Source organism: Staurois parvus, unplaced genomic scaffold, assembly GCF_062004578.1.
Source record: "Staurois parvus isolate SC_StPar_1 unplaced genomic scaffold, SC_StPar_1.0 ptg000048l, whole genome shotgun sequence".
NCBI lineage: Eukaryota > Metazoa > Chordata > Amphibia > Anura > Ranidae > Staurois > Staurois parvus.
In genome coordinates, this window is record NW_028317844.1 from 6,898,592 (window position 1) to 6,919,410 (window position 20,819).

General features: G+C 39.1%; 1 protein-coding gene across 2 annotated transcripts in view; it reads right to left on the reverse strand.

Moving 5' to 3' along the window:
• CRYBG1 (crystallin beta-gamma domain containing 1) overlaps positions 1–20,819 on the reverse strand; it is a 350,815-nt gene that overhangs the window by 32,642 nt on the left and 297,354 nt on the right. For both annotated transcript variants that reach the window (XM_089665003.1, XM_089664996.1), the window contains 5 exons: positions 17,092–20,122; positions 12,714–12,761; positions 12,509–12,627; positions 11,350–11,500; positions 6,705–6,844 (listed from right to left, as the gene is read on the reverse strand). In XM_089665003.1, the coding sequence (XP_089521129.1) occupies positions 6,705–6,844; positions 11,350–11,500; positions 12,509–12,627; positions 12,714–12,761; positions 17,092–20,122 (3,489 nt within the window). The remainder of the gene's footprint in view (positions 1–6,704; positions 6,845–11,349; positions 11,501–12,508; positions 12,628–12,713; positions 12,762–17,091; positions 20,123–20,819) is intronic.

Sequence of the window (20,819 nt, forward strand, 5' to 3'; positions counted from 1 at the left end):
CAGTTATGTTTTCCAAAGGGTGTGCAACCAAATATTAAGTTAAGGGTGCCAATACTTTTGTCCAGCCCATTTTTGGGGTTTTGTGTGACATTATGTCATATTTGCTTTTCTGCCTCTGTTTTATATTTGTTCCAATACATACAAAGGGAATAAACATGTGTATAGCAAAACATGTGTTAATGCAATACCTTTTTTGTGTGAAATACTTGATTTTCAGGAAAAATATCAAGGGTGCCAACAATTTCGGCCATGACTGTATGTGTTTGACATATGAGTAACACAGCTGTGTGACATATGTGCATGTAACATATGTGATGTAACATTCTTTTGATTCCACTGTGTGATGAGACACCTAGCTAACAGGTGGGAAGCCTCACTTTCATCATTCACTGCGTGAGCTGCTAGTAATATGGAGTCATGTCAGAGCCACTGAGCTTCAAAGAGGGCAAATTGTTGGTGCCTATTGAGTTGGTGCCTCTGTACTAAAGTTGCCAATTTATTTGCCATACCGCAAGGTGCAGTATCAAAGGTTATGATGGCATATACAGGAAAACGTCGTCTGACAAGCATAAGCAGGACTGAGATTGAGCTCTGCAGTCACTTTTGCAGAAGTTGATTTCTTATTCCAGGTCACAATCCTGCACAATGTCCTTTTCTCTTTTGGTCAGTTGACCACGCTTATGCTTATCTGACAATGTTTTCCTGGAAACTGTATATGCCGTCATAACCTTTGATACTGTACCTCGTGACACCACAAATAGATTGGAAACTTCAGTCCCAGAGGCACCAGCTATATATATATATATATATATATATATATATATATATATATATACACATACATACATACATACATACATACACACACATACACACAGTGTATCCAGAAAGTATTCCCAGTGCTTAACTTTTGCCACATTTTGTTATATTACAGCCTTATTCCAAAATAGACTAAATTCATTTTTCTCCTCAACATTCTATAAACAATACCCCATAATGACAACGTCAAAGAAGTTAGTTTTGAAATCTTTGCAAGTTATCAAAAATAAAAAAAAACAAAAAAAAAAAAACACATACATAAAGTATTCACAGCCTTTGCTCAATACTTTGTTGAAGCACCTTTAGCATCAATTACAGCCTCAAGTCATTTTGAGTATGATGCTACAAGCTTGGCACACCTATTTGTGGCCAATTTCTCCCTTTCTTCTTTGCAGTACCTCTCAAGCTCCATCAAATTGGATGGGGTGAGTCGGTGGACAGCCATTTTCAGATCTCTCCAGAGATGTTCAATCAGTTCAAGTCTGGGCTCCGGCTGGGCCACTCCAGGACATTCACAAAGCTGCCCCGTAGCCACTCGTTTGTTATGTGGGCTGTGTGCTTAGGGTTGTTGTCCTGCTGAAAGATGAACTGTTGCCCCAGTCTAAGGTCCAGAGCGCTCTGGAACAGGTTTTCATCAAGGATGTCTCTGTACATTGCTGCATTCATCTTTCTTTTGATCCTGACTAGTTTCCCAGTTCCTTCTGCTGAAAAACATCCCCACAGCATGATGCTGCCACCACCATGCTTCACTGTAGGGATGGTATTAGCTAGGTGGTGATCGGTGTCTGGTTTCCTCCAGACATGACGCTTGGCATTCAGGACAAAGTGTTCAATCTGTGTTTCATCAGACCAGAGAGTTTTATTTCTCATTTCTGAGTCCCTCAGGTGCCTTTTGGCAAACTTCAGGTGGGCTGCCATTTGCCTTTTACTGAGGAGTGGCTTCCATCTGGCCAATCTACTATACAGGACTGATTGGTGGAGTGCTGCAGAGATGGTTGTTCTTCTGGAAGGTACTCCTCCTCTCTCCACAGAGAAATGCTGGAGCTCTTTCAGAGTGACCATCGGGTTCTTGCTTACCTCCCTGGCTAAGGCCCTTCTCCCTCGATCGCTCATTTTGGCCAGGCAGCCCACTCTAGGAAGATTCCTGGTGGTTCCAAACTTCTTCCATTTACGGATGATGGAAGCCACTGTGCTCATTGGGACCTTCAATGCTGCAGAATTTTTTTTGTACCCTTCCCCAGATCTGTGCCTTGATACAGTCCTGTCTCTGAGGTCTACAGACAATTCCTTGGACTTCATGGCTTGGTTTGTGCTCTGACATGCACTGTTAACTGTGGAACCTCATATAGACAGGTTTATGCCTTTCCTAATCATGTCCAATCAACTGAATTTTCCACAGGTGGACTCCAATCTAGTTGTGGAAACATCTCAAGGATGATCAGTGGGAACAGGATGCACCAGAGCTCAATTCTGAGTGTCATTGCAAAGGCTGCAAATACGTATGTACTGTATTTTTGTTTTCGTTTTTTATTTGTAATAAATTGCAAAGATTTCAAAGTGAACTTCTTTCACATTGTCATTATGGGGTATTGTAGGTAGAATGTTGAGGAAAAAAAGGAATTCAATTCATTTTGGAATAAGGCGGTAACATAACAAGATGTGGCAAAAGTTAAGTGCTGTGAATACTTTCTGGATGCACTGTGAGAGTGTGTGTATGTGTATATATATATATATATATACATACACACACACACACACACACACACACACACACACCCATTGGCATACACACACCCCCCCCCCCCATTGCTCAGGCCCACCACCATCATGGTTTTATCTACTGAAGTACTACTAAAAGGCATGTGTAGGTCAGTATTGGTTTATTTATATTTTGTCACTATTTACAGTTCCTGTTTCTTGTCTCCCCTCTCATCTGTTTATGGTGCTTCCACATTTCCACTACCAGTATGAATGCTCTCAAGCAGACCTTTTGTTGACTGCTAAATAATGCACTGCCAGCTCCTCACAAAAATTTCCTTTCCAAGCCCTTCTTTCATAACCACGATCTGCCATTGAACTGACATAGAAGCCAGGGGGACTGAGATATTAGGCAATCCTTTGCTGTCCCCCCTCAACCTCCTAGATGTTAGTGAATGGTGAACTGTGGCTATTCAGGTGGAGGTCACTTTTCGACCAACAGTGCTGGTAGCAAGAATTAGAGTGTGCCACAATGATTATACATGCAGGTTGGGGAAGTCACGTGAGAAATACCAAATGGTAAGACCTGGCACAAAAATGAACAAATTCAATACAGACTGGTACATATTTGAAAACTGGTACTGAAAAGTTGTAGGTAATTGTAATTAGGTCTGTCTGTACAGCAAATAAATGCTTCTACTCAGCGTCATATTAAGAGTCATTAATATGATCAAATACACAAAGCCAGGGAATTGCCATAAGGCGAAGGAAATAAAAGACAACAGCATCTATTCTGCTGAACATCACTCGTTTTAAATATACATAACCCCCATTCCTCTCTTAGGGGAGTAGTGATAATATGTTCAAGAATATGTGTTCCATTCACCATACGCTTCAGTTCTTCAAGTTAAAAACAAATGCAGTGAGCTGTATGTTCTAAGAGCTAATGCAGTTCTATAACTGTAAGGGAATTGCTACAAGTTACCTACATTACAGTGATTTACACAAAACTAAACCAGCTGTCTGACCAAACATTGTTTAATCTAACAAAGGAACATAGCTATTTAAACAAATGAGACACTCCAAATTATTAATTCTATTTCAGCAAAGCAATACTACAGCAGCAAGTATGCACAGACCATCTTTATGGTAAATTATAACACAATTATATAGTTATAAAGTAAACTACACTGCTCAAAAAATTAAAGGAACACTTTGAAAATACATCAGATCTCAATGGGGACAAATAAAATTCTGGATATCTGTACTGATATGGACTGGGTAATGTGTTAGGAACAGAAGGATGCCACATCGTTTGATGGAAATGAAAATTATCAACATACAGAGGACTGAATTCAAAGACACCCTGAAAATCAAAGTGAAAAAATGATGCAGCAGGCTAGTCCGTTTGCTGAAATTTCATTGCAGCAACTCAAAAAGGTACTCAGTAGATGGTATGGCTCCCACGTGCTTGTATGCATGTCTGACAATGTTGGGGCATGCTCCTAATGAGACGACGGATGGTGTCCTGGGGTATTTCCTCCCAGATCTGGACCAGGGCATCACTGAGCTCCTGGACAGTCTGAGGTGCAACCTGGCGGCGTCGGATGGACCAAAACATGATATCCCAGAGGTGTTCTATTAGATTTAGGTCAGGCAAGTGTAAGGGCCATTCAATTGTATCAATTTCTTCATCTTCCAGGAACTGCCTGCCTGCATACTCTTGCCACATGAGGCTGGGCATTGTCATGCACCAGGAGGAACCCAGGACCCACTGCACCAGCATAGGGTCTGACAAGGGGTCCAAGGATTTCATCCCGATACCTAACAGCAGTCAGGGTGCCATTTTCTAGCCTGTAGAGGTCTGTGCATCCCTCAATGGATATGCCTCCCCAGACAATCACTGACACACCACCAAAATGGTCATGCTGAACAATGTTACAGGCAGCATAACATTCTCCACGGCTTCTCCAGACCCTTTCACGTCTGTCACATGTGCTCAGGGTGAACCTGTCCTCAGCTGTGAAAAGCACAGGGCGCCAGTGGTGGACCTGCCAATTCTGGTGCTCAATGGCAAATGCCAATCAAGCTCTTTGGTGCTGGGCAGTGAGCACAGGGACCACTAGAAAACGTTGGGCCCTCAGGCCACCCTCATGAAGTTTGTTTCTGATTGTTTGGTCAGAGAAATTCACACCAGTGGCCTGCTGGAGGTCATTTTGTAGGGCTCTGGCAGTGCTCACCCTGTTCCTCCTTGCACAAAGGAGCAGATACCGGTACTGCTGATGGGTTAAGGACCTTCTACAGCTCTTTTCAGCTCTCCTAGAGTAACTGCCTGTCTGCTTGAATCTCCTCCATGCTCTTGAGACTGTGCTGAGAGACACAGCAAACCTTCTGGCAATGGCACGTATTGACGTGCCATCCTGGAGGAGTTGGACTGCCTGTGCAATCTCTGTAGGGTCCAGGTATCGCCTCATGCTACAAGTAGTGACACCGACCCTAGCCAAAAGCAAAACTAGTGAAAAACAATCAGAAAAGATGAGTAGGGAAAAAATGTCAGTGGCCTCCACCTGTAAGACCATTCCTGTTTTGGGGGTTGTCGCATTGTTGCCCATCTAGTGCACCTAACACCAAAGCAGCTGAAATGGATCAACAACCCCCTCTGCTACTTAACTGACCAGATCAATATCCCAGGAGTTTATTTGACTTAATGCTATACTCCGATTAAAAAAAGTGTTCCTTTAATTTTTTTGAGCAGCGTATAAAGTACTACTTTGTATAAGCCATATAAAGCAGTTCAGCAACTACTGTGCATACAGTAAACACAGCTGTATTGGTGCCTCCATATAATCCATAAAGTGTCTGTAAGCCCTCAGATATACCAAGTGAAGTGATTGGCCTCAGGTGATACACAGAAATGAAACAAATCTTCCTACACAAGTTGTACCTCTCTATCTGCAGTATTCTCTTCTCTACATCAGTTCAAAGTGCAGAATTTACACAATTTGTCTGAGAGTTCAGATAAAAGGGGTTGGAGAGCTAAAGCTCCACTCTGCAGAGCTACGTTAGGAGAGTTCTGAGAGCTGATTGGAGGGAAGAGACCTTCCAAACAAGAACAGAGCTGAGGCTGTCACTATGCTGGAGGTCCCTTCCGCTTGTCACCAATTGTCTCTTGGTGTCAGGAAAACTTGTTAGAAGTGACTCATACTAATAACAGAGGAATGAGACAGCAGACAGAAATGACCCCTAATGTTCTTAATTGAGACAAGTACACACTATAGAGGGATATGCTTTGTTCATATGCAATGTCTGAGGTTTACAACCACTTTAAAGTTTACGTACAGCCAAACCTTTTTTTTTTACTTTTGGATAGGATAGGGAATGTTTCTATTGCTGACCCTGCTGATAGATTCAGCCTCTCAATTTGTCCTGGTGACCATTGTTACTGGGACAGAAAGCAATGGAAAAGTTAAAGACTTTACAGCTGTCAGCAGATCATGAGGTGAAGGTAAATTGTCCAAATTGTTTCATGAGAACACTTCTTCTGAGGACAACTATTTAGGCAGAGAATTTCCCTCACTTTTTAGTGATTTCCTTTCACATACTGTTGCCTCTCAAAGATGGGTAGTGAAGAACATTCTCCGCAATGGGACACAGACTGTTTGGCTTTACATAGTACACTTTAAGAACAGTGTTCCTGAATCTCAATACCATTTAAAGCCTGTTAACCTGCAATTTTGTTAACAGCAAATAAAATACAAATATTTAGTGAACTCATCTTTAATCACTGCTAATAAAACACTGCTATAATGGCATACAATTTAACTAATGCTTTCCACATGACTGAGTTAATGGGGTTGATTGTCTACAGGCAAAAAGGGTGTTAACATTGCAAGGGAAGTTTCATTTTGTGAAGGAATTTTCCCCAGAGCTTAGTGAATTTAGTTCACTTTGCAAACAAAATACCCAATCGCGTGCAAGGGAAAAAATGCATTTTTTTCTTGAACATGACTGATGGAAGTCAGAAGAGCTTCAGCTCATCAACAAATCTCTGGGGAAAATTCCCTTGTAAAGTGAAACTTACCTTGTAAAGTCTATTACAGTTTAGTAAATCAGCCCTGATGTCTCCAAGCGAAATGGCATTTTAAAAACCAACTGATATACACTTTCTGATAAACTCTGTTACTTACACTCCACAATGCACTTTAACGGAGCACGTTCTCTGCAGTCTGCCATACACTTGCAGCTCTTCTGTATCATCAACATACGATGTCATGATTCCTAAACCTCCTGGATCTGTGAACAAGTCGATCTGGCAAACTCTGTAATCCTGCAAAAAAATGCACTTTTCCACATTAGGGTCTTTGATATCAAAACAGATGAAATGTACTTGCATTCCAAAGAAACAAAGAAAAGCTCAATACTGTAAGTCAACTTTTAAATACACTGAGAAATCTGTGCAATGCAACTTTACATTTCTTCTGATGTACTGTAAATACTTATAATTTTTGAGTTAAGGTGTGGAGTAGAGATTCTCAAGCTGTAAGCGAAAGCAAAGAGACTGTCTGGTGTCAGCTATTATGAGCAAATGAGGGTGGGGGTTTACTAACTAAAAGGTATTTACATTTTAAACACCCAATGTGCAAGAACCTTTTTGTAAATTATCTTATAAAAAATGCAGTGGATCTGGCGATTATGTGATATGTTATATGCGCTGAAAGTGATATGTTATATACTGAAAGTATAGCACCATATTATTACTGGACCTTCAAAATTCTACAGAAAGGTTCACCGAATGATAGATGGACCTGATTTACCAAAATGTGTAGCTGTTACATGTTCAATCAAGTGCAGGGGAATTTTAAAAAGAAAGAATTTCACTATAGTTTTCAGTTAAGTAAATCAGACCCTTAAAGTAGTTTCGGACTGTGCTCCAGAGGCTACTGACAGGTGGTGACTAAGCGATGTGATGCCTCCTCACTGCCTGTTTCAACCCCATTCTTGCTGACAAAAGCACCACAACTGCGTGCAATGGGGGCGTTTGCGGCTATTCCCCGTGGACTTGAATGTGTAGCATTCGTCAGGCAGCATTACTACAAGTTGGGTCAACTTTGCCACAGATGAGAAGCACGAGAACACAGCATGTAAACATCCCAGTCCACTGCTTATTGCAGCTTAAGGGAGGGGGGGGGGGCAATTAGCAGGCAGCAGAAATGCAGTTCAACCATGCATTTTTGTTGCCACCCAACCGCAAGTCTAAACAAGGCCTAAGGCCCTGTGTTCTGTTGATCCCCATGCAGGCAGTCCCACTGATGTCTGCACAGGAATGAACAGGTGTTCCATGAATTCCTGTGTAGGCAGGCACATTTAAGTCAATTGGGATGCAGCGGCTGCATGGACACTGCTAGTGCTCCCAACTTGCCATTCTTGTGGGTGTATGTCCCTGAACTCATACTGTCTGTATTTGGGGCCATGCATCTACACCCACAAGGATGTCAGATCTGTCCTTGCAGCCACTGCGTCCCAACTGACATGAATGGGACTACCAGTGTATCCTGTGCAGGTAAACACGGACCTCCATGGGCGTAAGCTTTCGCTCACTATATGTAAACGAGGCCTTATTAGGAATTTAGCAGTTATTCTGTAAGTTATGTGTAGTTATGAGTTAGTGGCAATAGCGATTGGATAAACATTTGTGCAAATATTATGGGCCCTCAAAAATCAGTAGCACCTTCTTTTTATTCTACTGGTCATTGTTTGTGCTTTCAGAAAATTATATAATTAACTTTTATAATTAGTAGTAATTTTGAAGAATGTGCTGTGTTTGTATCTGCAAATACTGATTTTATTGTACTTAAAAATATTGGTTTGATAAACATTTCACAAATATCACAGGGCCTTAAAAATCAGGGCACCTTCTTTTTATTCTACTAGTCATGTGCTTTCAGAAAATGTATGGTTTGTGGGGTCTTTTACAAACTCTGAAAACTGTTACGGAAAAATAAACAAGTAAATGAAAGTTTGCAAAATGGTCTGGTCACCTGAGTTTAAAAGTGGAGCACAGGGCCTGGCAACAAAAAGGGTTAAAACGGCAGTCTTATTGCGGTATGTGGATCTCCACTGATCCCCCTTAGCTTGTAGCTGACATATTTTTTCCAAAATCAAACGAATAGTCAATCAAGCCAACACATTTCAGAGACCAAAACAACTGCCTCCCTCATCAGAGCTCAAAATTATTAAAATGGTTTGTTAGAATGGAAACTGCACTTGAAACCAGAAGCTGCTGGATTACTCTTTGATTGACCAAGTTATGTTCATTGTGATGAAAACCCCCTTCATATATATATATATATATATATATATATATATATACACACACACACACACACACACACACACACACACACATACACACACACACACACACACACACATATATAGATGTATACACACATATATATGTGTATACACACACACACACGGCGTTCAAGACCAGGACTTTTAACTCTACAGATATAAAAAGGGATGCTAGTGTGTTGGTACTACACGCAGTAGTAAGTGGCAAGTGTGTTCCATTACGGATAGGTGACGCACATGTTGCAGGCCAGTCTAGAGACCGTTAATCAAGATGGCAGACAACAGTGTTAATGCGTGCATGGAACAGCATGTGGCGATGAAGTTTCTTGTGAACGAAGACGTAAAACCCGTCGATATCTACAGAAGACTTCAATCACAGTACGGTGATGAGACGCTCAGCCGCATTAAGACATTTGAATGATGTAAACATTTGAAAGATGGCCATACATCCGTCAGTGACGATCCCTTGGTGGTTCCCAGCCCACAGCATTCATTCCCGTGAACATTCAGCTAATGGAACGCCTGATTCTGGATAATCGATGCAAAACCTGTTGTGAAATTGCACAAGAGACCAACCTTTCTGTGGGAATGGTGAACACAATTATTTATGAACATTTGCATTTTTTGAAAAGTTAGCGTACACATTACATGTGCTGAAACCTGGGCACGTCATTTCATTTCAGAATCCAAATGACAAAGCAACTCCGTTGGGAGATATTGCCACCATCCCCTTACAGCCCGGACCTTGCTAATGAGATTTCCACCTCCCTGGACCCCTAAAAGTTGGAGGTCAGCATTTCAGCACTGATGTGATAAGTGTATAAATGTAGCAGGGGAGTATGTTGAAAAATAAATGCCGTTTCCACTCCTTGAAATTTGCTCTTTTACTATATAAACGCAAAAGTCTTGGTTTGACTTGAACACCCCTCGTGTGTGTGTGTGTTTATATCTTCTTTTGAGTTGAAAATTTAAAATGTTTTTAAAAGTTTCTGGTTTTCAAGTTGCAATCACTGTTTTGGTAACCAAAAATAAAAAACATACACATTTTGCAAGACTTAAAAAGGAAATTTGAGCTGTTCCTTCAAATGACTAATAGGGTTGAGTGACTCATATAAAACCACAAGCATACATACACATAAATAAATATAGGCCACTTGCCTTACCTAATGTAGTATGAAAAACTGTTCTGACCCACAGCACCCAGCATTAGAAATCAGCCTTGATTAATTTGCCTCACATAACCTTCTAGGAGTTTACCTATGACAACCTTTGCAGTAGGAATCTAATTTATCGCTGTATGAAATAAGAGCTTTAATGCCAAATAGTAAATTCAGATCTTTTATCATCCATGGTAATTTTGAGTACAAGTCTGAATATGATTAGTTGCAGTTCATATTTCAGACTCTTAAATAAACTAGGTCATCTGTTAAAAAAAACCCACAAGTATTTATATCTCAGTTTCATAAGTTTTTAGAAAAGTAAATCTATATATTTTTTTAAAATAACAAACATGTCATACTTCCCTGCACAAAAGTTTTGCAAGGAGCATTCTTGATCCTTCTCTTCTCGCGTCTCCCACCAGCGCTCCTGGAGCCCCCCCCACCAAATGCCCCCATAGCAAGGAACTTCCTATAGGGGCACTCACGCACGCTTGCCCCGGAGCTGGCTCTGTGTGTCCAAAGACACAGCGTGCAACTCGGCCCTGGCCCCACTCCCTTCTTACTGGCTCTGAGTGAGCCGCTGGTATTGATATTGGGCTCACGTAAGTATCACTGGGGCTGGAAGAGGGAACTGAAGATTTTTTGCATTAAGGTAAACAAACTTCAGTCTTTATAACCACTTTCCTACAATATCTTACTCCAATAGACATTTTGGTTATACACTTTAAGTAAGCTTTCTTGATGTTTTTATGAACAATTCACTAGAAAAACACAGATTAACAACATGTATCTGATTTCAGCTAGCACATCCTCCACGGGAATACATGGAGATCACCTGGTTACAATGGTAGCCCAATGTCATAGAGATCAGCAAATATTTGCAAGGAAACAATCTCTGCCCTACCGTATCCACAAGTTTGCTTTCTTTAAAGGAAAAGTTCACCTTTTGAGAAAAAATAATAAATGCACATTTTTTTGCAGGTAAAAAAAATGTTCATTTATTATTTTTTGCTGCCTGTAAAGCATTGCACCAGCGATCAGCTGATTACTGCCATGGAGGTCTCCTGCAGACCTGTCAGTATATTTTCTTGCCTGTATGGGATGTACAGGCAAGCAGATCTACGAAGAGAAAAAGAATCAATGAACTACCATGGCGCTCCACAGCATGTAACATGTTCCCAAAGGTGAACTTATCCTTTAATGGAACTGTCCTTCAACAATACACTATAATTTTATTATCATAAAACCATGTTAAGATAGTGTCACATTTTATTTGCAGACAAGGGCCTGGCTGCCTACACTGCATTGTTTAGTTTACCTTGATCACATGTCTTAATGAACCAATCACCACAGGTATACGAGGATTTTCTTCTTGCTGCTCTTCTCCCCAAGGATTAGTAACTTCAATGTCACCTTCTTCTATAGGAATGGTTCTTCCCTCGAAATTAGGATTTTCATAAATTATCCAACTATAGAAAGAGGTTTCATAGTCAATACATGCAATAATACACAATGAAACAAGCCATATTCTGAATGAAGGATCATAATATTTAAGCTTCTAAATTAGTTTAAAGTAGGCCTAGTGTTGCAATTCGAACTTTGCATGAATCAGTAGGATATAAGTCAGCATGACCCAATCCCAATTATTTTATTAGTCAAAAGTACTTTCTCTACATGAATAATAAAACACAGCTATTGTAGGATAAGATCACCCTGGATACTAGGAACACTATTATTTTTATTTAATTAGAAATCTACTGATTTCACATGAATCCTGCCTGGAAGACCTGCATTGACACAAGTGGCTTAGAGGGGCACAACCATTACCCACAATTATATCATGATATATAACATTACAAGTTATGCACAGGAAAAAAGCTTTCCTATGGATCAGACTATTTACACCAAGATATATTTTGCAAAGTAACTGGTTAATACAGCGTTTGTCAGTTTGAGTTTTCCTTGGCATCCTTTTCTGCATCATTACAGTCACATGTGCAGACTTTTTGTACCAGGGCTGACTCTGGTTATGTCAGGGCAGCCAGCCACATGTCTGTTAGATCCTGTCCTTGCATGATCATTGCACAAAGAACATGCCCTGAAGTTTATTTCTGACTAACCAGTAATAGCCTTTAAGCTACATAAAAATACAAATGGTAATATGTTAAAGTATTTGAAAATCATACAAGGGGATAGTGTGAAAAAAGATAGTAAACATTCAAACTATTTAACATGGAAAGACCGATGTGCATTTACAGATACAATGCAATGCTCTATGTCTATGACAAACAAGCAATGTAAAGCACATATAGCTCAGGTCAGTGCCTCTCTTGGGTGCACAGGGACTCAGATCTTGGCATTCTATGATGTGCTGCTCCAATGACCCTCACTATATGTGCATTACAGCCCACAATTGCCATATATTACATGCTGACACATATCAGAAGCAAAACTAGTCAGAAATTGACATAACTTACCACCCTCTTATTGTTTTGATGAAAATAGTTGGAGAAAGTTCCCAGGAACTACAATCTGATATGTCAGAAAACACTTCAAATACAGCACCTCCATACTCAGCTTCTGTGAGAATCACCAACTGCAACAAACATTCCAACAACCTTTTAATTGTGTTTTCAGTCAGATACACTGTAAAAAATAATATCAAAGAACATTTTTTCTTACCTTTCCAGGCCTGGGGTTGATCTTTTGAGCACCTTGCAAAGAGGGAACCTAAAACAAGAAAGTTTTATATTATGCAATTTCATATAAAAACAAACAAGGAGGCAGCAGTATTTAACACAAAATACTGTTTGCTTAAATCCAAATCAAATTTTTTTAACTTAATATGTAAAAAAATATAGCAAATTTGGGACATGTCTAGAAAAAGATGCTGAATTCAGGCACTGTGCACATCCACAGAGTGCTAAAAATGTATGCGGATGATTCCTCCATAGGAATTAATGAATAATCACTAGGAAAATCAATGATTTTCATGTTCATACCTAAGTGCCTCTTAATGGCCCATCAGCACTTAGCCTGTATGGTTTCTTATCTGTATGTGATTTATTAGCCTCAGTTATATTTTTGTACTTCCTTGTACCCGCCTTTGGTAGCGTATGTTTGTATTTAACTCTGAAATTAAGAAAAAATCTATTAAAAAAAAATATCAAATGATTTTCTGTTGATCAGGGATGGAGAAATATCTATATCTGTATATATACTTCTGACTTTTTAACTTTTTTTAAATCATACATTTTGGTGAGGACGTCACTAACTGGTGAGTTTGGTTTCACATATAATGGGGTATTTAAAGAACTAAGCTCTCTCAACCAACTATTTGTAAGTCTTATGCTGCTAACATTAGTAAATAGGTAGGAAGGTATATATTTCCTTGTTTTAAACTTTTTTTTTTCCACAGTTATTCAGTTGCTTCCTGGTTTCTGCTCTAGGAAGGAGTGTTCATGGCATTTTTCCATCTGGAGGAAGGTAGTAGGGGCTTTATCAATTAAGTACACCTTCCTGCTGCATGTAAAAGCTAAGGGCAGATGGATTCTAGGAAGTAAATGCTAGATTAATCATTTGCCCTTACATAAGATGGCCGCAGCTAGAAATGTTGTGATTTTGCAACAAAATAAAGCATGGAGACATGGATGGATGGGGGAGTTTGCTTTGAATATTAAAAATGAATGAAATAGTTGTTTTGTTTTCTGGTGCTCAGATACAGTTAACTCCCGCTTTAAAGTGGTTTTGGAGCTTATTATTAGTGGTCCCTTGGTAAAGGAAGCTGAGACCTATCAAGACATCAGTAAATAAAGCTTTTGATTTTTTATGCTCTCTATTGCTTGAGCTTTTATTGCTTGAGCTTTCTGTCTACAGTGTGTGTATATATATATATATATATATATATATATATACACACACACACACACACATATACACACACACACATTGTACATGTGTATACATGACTATACTGTACAATGTGTGTGTGTATGTATATATATATATATATATATATATATATATATATATATATACACACACATATACACACACACATTGTACAGTATATTCATATTTTTTATTGCAGATGATCAATAGTTCAATATCACTAATGAGTAGAAGATCCGGATACTGGAGAAACTGCAGTAAAAGATATCAAGCAAGGAGATCCAGGGTGCAATTAGGCTTTATAAATATATCAGTCTCCCAGTGAGTGTTTTATCCCTTGCGATTGTTCACTCAGTTTGCTGCTTTTAAAAATCAACCCCAATGTACTTCATTTCAATGAATAATGATGAGCAGTTTTATCTACTGCTGTGTAGTGCAGTCTTCTAACCTATAGGTGGCACTCTTTTCACACAGCATGATTGGATGAAAGGCTAGAACTTTCCATAAAGTTAATCTAAATGAATGACAGGAATGATTAAACCAGTCTGTCAGATCAATTAAAAGGCATCACGCCTTATAGTATAAAAAATAAATAGTGGGCAGATCCTCACAACATTCACATTTTAAAATATAAAAAAAAGCTTCCCATATAGGTTAACATCTCCCTAATGTTTAATGAGCTGTTTTCCTTACATCTGCCCCTACTTTATCAAGATGTCAACCTAAATTACATTGTAGATAAAAGTATATAGAATTGTCTTTGATGTGGAAAGTAGGACTCCTGATTGAAAAGTTAACCATTCACATTTTCTAAAAATAAATATTTATTAGGCTATTGGTTTCTTGGAATTAATGTTTTCTTAGTAATTAATGTCCATATTTCTGAGAGTGACCAGATTCAGATTCCAGGGAATGGTTGGAAAAAAAATTGGTACAGCAAAAGACTTTGTTTTTAGGAACATTTACTATACATACAGAGTCACTGAAAGTGTTTTGGACTATACTTTGCTATGAATTTTAGTTTGCTTTCTGTGGTTTGTTTTATATAGCTTTACATTTATTGATTCATCGCCGGTTCATTGGATACATGTATTTTAATTACCTAGAGTGTTCCAAATGTTTTGTTGCTATAATAGTCTTGCTGAGCATTAATTATAAAGAATTAACATTACCAATTGCCAATATTGAAGACATACTAAAAGGTCTTCCACAGGAACCCTGAGATTGTAAGGGAAGTCCCTGATTTGAATGTTGTGAGATGATAGGATCCCATCACCCACGTTGAAGACTCAGCATTTAAACTTTCCTAAACACACAACGTGAGTACTGAGCACAATGATCAATGTACATGTAATTGTTTGACAAATGCATGCTTTAAACCTTTCACAAGATTTTTTAATGAAAGGTGGTGGAAAATGAAATGCTAGTGCCCACTGTAATTTTTCTACAGTAGATTAGTATTTCTCCATTCCTTCAATCTAGGCCTTTATAAAACAGAGCCACATAAAAAGTATAACAGTGCTAATTACAGTAACCAATCCAATTCACCAATTCATTTTCTAGGGCAGATTGCTAAACAAAATGCCCAAGCTGATTGGCTGCAATGACATACTTTCAGCTGATGCCTTCTGTTACCTGCTGTCCATGGATTTAGGAAAGTATAATGTAGAAGGAATTTTATTCTACATTTTAGGATTGTTTGGAAGTAATTTTCAAGTGATAAGTAATGAATGGACTTGGTAAAATCAGTCTGGTCATTTCAGTCAGTCACAACTTTGGGAAAGGAACCTACAAGTTCTAAGAAAAGCCATTGCTTACTTGTGATGCGAGACAGGTACTCGTTTGTGTATTTGAAAAAAATAAATGTGCAAATGTGTATATGTTAGGACTTGCAGTTAGAGGTGTTTTGAGGTGCTGAAAAATCCTTAGTCATCAAGTGATCTTGATCAAAAGTCTTGTTTAGTACGCACAACATTATATACCTTAAAATCTTTAATTAAAAAAAGAGAAACCAAACAGTCAAAATATATGTAAAATACAATAAATGTATCTAAACAAGCAGATCTATGATCACTGCAACAAAACATTGCAGATCTCACCATTCTTGTAATGACTGTTCTGTACCTGAGACTACAACAGCTATTTTATTTCACTGTTGCAGTTTCCTACTTTCACTCATGTGTGGCAAAGGGTACAATTAGTAATTATCAAAAAATGCCCTGCATGCTGGACAATATATGAGGCTCTCACCAGAGTCTTTTGTGCAATAATAGACCTTGTCCACTGGGTCTTAACCGTTACAATATTTGATTTTTGTTGCCTATGTTCACATCAGAAAACTGCACATTCCAGGGCATAAATGCACAGCAACACTTGCTTATTGGCGATAGTGCTTTGCTTCTGATGTACAGAGACATTATCCAACAGCTAAGATTATCACATCACATGACAACTAGTGCCTCCAACTGCCTCAGACACTTGTAATCTATTTTAAAGGAATCCTGTAGTAGTAGTAGTAGTAGTAGTAGCAGTAGCAGCAGCAGCAGCAGCAGCAGCAGCAGCAGTAGTAGTAGTAGTAGTAGTGGTGGTGTTGTATGTAGGCTGTCATTGCTGGTCTCCTGAAAATACTAGGCCACATTTTCAAAAAGGAAGAGAGTATGACCCATTGCAGTCATTTTTTACAATTACATTTTCATTTTATTGTGGCTGATACTGTATTCTTGCAGGCAATTACTAATAACACTCTTTAGGTAACCAGCATATTCCAAACTGACTCGTTCATTTTGCATTTAACTTTATATGGCCAGATCAATATCATTTCATATTCATTTAATAGCATATCTCTATAAACTGTGACAGTAATTGTGCTTTACTCCAGTTTGTGATAAAACAATATAATCCAAACACAAAGCAATGAGGATACTCAGGATTGAACCTGGAGCACAGAAAGCTAAAATGAGCAAGCAGGGAGCACAGAAGATCACATCCAATTCAGACTGTTGGCTTTACATTCTAAAGCTGGTTCCCTTAACACTTACAACTCAATTTACCTTTACAATGTCCTAGCACATCATACACCCTCTAAGTAAAGAGCTCTACCACACTTATCAGAGTACGTGTAAATAAAAGAGAAAAAAAAAAAGATTGTAACCAAGGAAGTAGCACTCACCTCTGAACGGAGGCCGGGCACTGACGATTGTTGATTCTGTCCCTTAAAATAAAATACGTCAGTGCCATCTTTGTCCAGTTTGTCAATTTTTGGAGTGCTTTCTAGAGGCAGCAATGCGCCTTTCCCATCAGTTGTACAATGATTTTCTTCTGGATGGCCATTGATATCAGGCAGTGATATGGCCAAGTCAGCATGTGCAGTATCTTTGGACTCCAGGTGGTTGTCCATGTTGTGTTCAGGTGTAGATCGTAAGTGCTCTGCAGGCGTACTTTGTGGGAAATCTGAGGACGGCACTGATAAATCCTCTCTCACTGCTGTGTGAGCTGTCTTTGCACAGTCTGTAGTTTTAAGATCACAGGTTTTGCCTAGGGGAGTAAACTCCTTCCTGGGTGTGTCGAAGGAGGTAGTTATTGTGCTGACTGTGGTGACGGTTGGAGAGAACACATTCTCTTCCCTTGCTGCAAACGGTGATTTCAGACCAGAGTAAAATGATTCTATACGGGATCTCTTGACTGCTACATCAGAAACATCTGCATTTTCCTTGTCACATGTTTCCTGTGGCACTGAAAGTGGTTCTCTTTGCAACCTCAGAGATTTCAAAAGCATGCTTTGATCAGCTGATGCCCTTTTAGGTTTTAGTTTCTCGGCAGTCTCTTTGCTCTGCATTTTAAACAATGCCATAGGCGCTAACTCTCTAGCCCTATCTTTCTTTCCCAAGCCAAAGGAGAATGCGTCATTGTCCAATATTTTTTCTAAGTAATCCTCACGGATAGGGGGAAGGCCGCAATATGCACCTGGCGACTTAGGAGCTCTTGGCTTTTTCCTTTTTTGAGGCAATGTGACTGGGCTGTCCAACTTTCTAATAGTTTCAGCAAAAATTTCCATGTCCGAAGATGAATCCAGAATACTGTCCTCTCCTACTGAGGCATTAAAACTGGATTCTGGACTCTTTTGCACATCTGGGACATTCCGCACATGTTCCGTGTGCTGTATTTTTTCATTGGGGAGGATGTTGGTAAATGAATCATCATGGCAGCCATTTTGGAATGTACTAGCTGTAGTGACTACAGAGACATGCTCGTTGACACCAGTAACATCGTTGTTTAATGTTGTGCTAAAGCTTCCTTCTTTTTTCCCACCAGCATTGTTAAATGTGTTCAGAAGGGCACTGCCAATATTTTCTGTGTTTCCTGTTATTTGGTCCATAGCCACAGCAAGATTTAGTTCACCGATGCTTGGATCTTTTTTATTTGCTGGATGTTCCATTGTATTTTGTGAACGATCATCTTTTGGTTCCATAACAGGTGTTGGTACTTCATTGCTAATGTGCTGAGACTCTGCTTCCTCTGTGACTTCTGAACAGGTGACAATACCATTAACCACATTCTCCTCCATTACAGTGATGATCTGGTCCTGTGATGCAACACTGCTACTGTTCTGGTCCTGTATGGTAGTACTTCTATTAATCTGGTTCCATGGTGCCGCAATGCTACTCAGAACAGCTTGATCATCTTCAATTTGGGCAGCACTGGCAGATAGGATATTTTCTACTAAATTGCTACTTACATCTAACAGTTTGCGGTCTTTCTGACTACTAGCAGAACTCTGTAGGTTATTTTCATCCACTTGCAAAGAAATGGCCTCAGCCACTAAACGCACTCCCTCAAATCCATTACTGGTTTCATCTGCGCATATAATGGTATTCTGAGTTAATTCTGTTTTGGATCCTTTTTGATCAGCTTTAATAACTTCATCTGAGGCCATGGCACAGGCAGTTTGTACACTTTCTTCTTCACAAACAAAAGAACTAGGTTTGTTTTCTTTATCATCTTGCACTAAAGATAGGTCATTTATGGTTTCTTCTCTAACTTGAACTTCCTCGGATTTTAATGGCTTTGTTTTTTCTTGGTTGTCTTCATTCACGATTTCCCTCTGTGGCAAGTCTTCCACAGGCACCACAAAATTGTCATTAGATTTGCCGTTATCTATATAAGTTGGCAATTGTAAGTCTCTTTTTGGCCTATCCACATTGACATTGTTATATATGATGTCTTCTGACTGAATTGTTTCCTTATAGATCTTTGTTTCCTCTGGCTTGGTTTTATCTTCTAGAGTAAGCACTTCTGGTAGTCTTTCTGTATCATTTATCTCTTTACAAGAATTGACTTGGAGTTCCTCAGTATTTGATGGTAGTGGAACTGTCACAGCAGAATCTTCATGATCAGAAGGTAATGTTGAGGGATCTTTGGTAAGGCAGCTGCTAGGCTCTTCTGCTGTACCAGCATCAGTAGGCTGTTTTAATGAATTGTGTTTATTTCCCATTTCTGTATGCCCAGAGTCCAAGCTTGAATTGTTACTATTTTTCAGCACAACTGAATTCCCGTCTAAGCTATCGTCAGAAACTTGTGAAGAATGTAGCAAAGACTGTTCTGCATTAACTGTATACTCTAAATCATTGCTGTGTGCTATACTTTGAGTTATAGGAACCTCACCATTGGCTAACTCAGTAGGCTGGTCCTTGTTTTCTTCATTTTCTGCTGAAGGCAAAATACTTTCCTGTGGGCGGTTTATGGTTCCTGGTGACGTTTCCAGACCATTTCTACTGTCTTCCATCAGCATCAGATTTCTCTGAGCCTGAGAAGTGTCTTCACTTCGTTTCCAAGCCACCTTATGGCTGGCAGACTTGTCCTTAGCGTCTGCTTTTACTACACCGTGGCCATTTTCAGTGTTCTTGTTAATGCAAGAATTAGGTTCGCTAGCTAACTTAACAGTTGAGCTGCTGTCTTTAAAAGCATTCCCTTTGACCTGTTTTCCAAAGTTCAGTTTGGCTCTTTCCACAAACTTCTTTGGCTGAGAAATGTTCTTTGTTGCATAAAAGTCAACTTGCCTGTGGCTTGTTTTCTTGCTCTCAAATAAAGAAACCTTGCTAGCAATGTTCCCTTTGGGTATGTGCACTTCAAATGGAGGTTCATCTACAGTATCAGCAGCTCTGGGCTTAATTGGCAGTTCCACATTCTTTGGTTTTGGTGGGCTGAAATGAGAAAGGAAAGTTCACACAAACTGGAAAATAGTAAACACATTATATTAAAACATATATTAACAAGATACAATTAGAAATGATAGAAATCCATTATAAATTGTAGAAATATATATATATATATATATATATATATATATATATATATATATTTTATAAGAGCAAGTACATAGGGAGATTAGGGAGTGGGGAGATTTTTGATGCAAAGGAAGCATAGCTGCTGATATATAGACCATGATTATTGTGAATTGCTTTAAACTGCCACTTTCCATCTTTTCACTGCAGCTGTAAATACAGTATATGATGTTGGTAGATAACAGAGGTTATTTCAAGAATAGGAAAATCAAACAGTCAACTCTAAAATTTGTCCATGACTGGCCTAAAGCCGCTCATATACCAAGGAAAGTAATGGGATGTGCCTGCCTGATCAAACTACCAGTCATCTAGCACTAAAGCGCAAAAGCACAGCTCAGATTATGTTTATTGCTATGAGAGAGATGGGCACTGCCAGAACCACTTCAGTTGGTTATCAATAGTGGCTGAAACAGGTTTGCAGAATGGATCATATCTGGCAATAGTCATTATCTGTAAATGGTACTGCTGCTAATATAAACCAGACTAATATAAATCAGGTTACTGCTTTTTATCACTTTGTACAGTCTAAACAAGAAAAATATATATTTTTTTAACT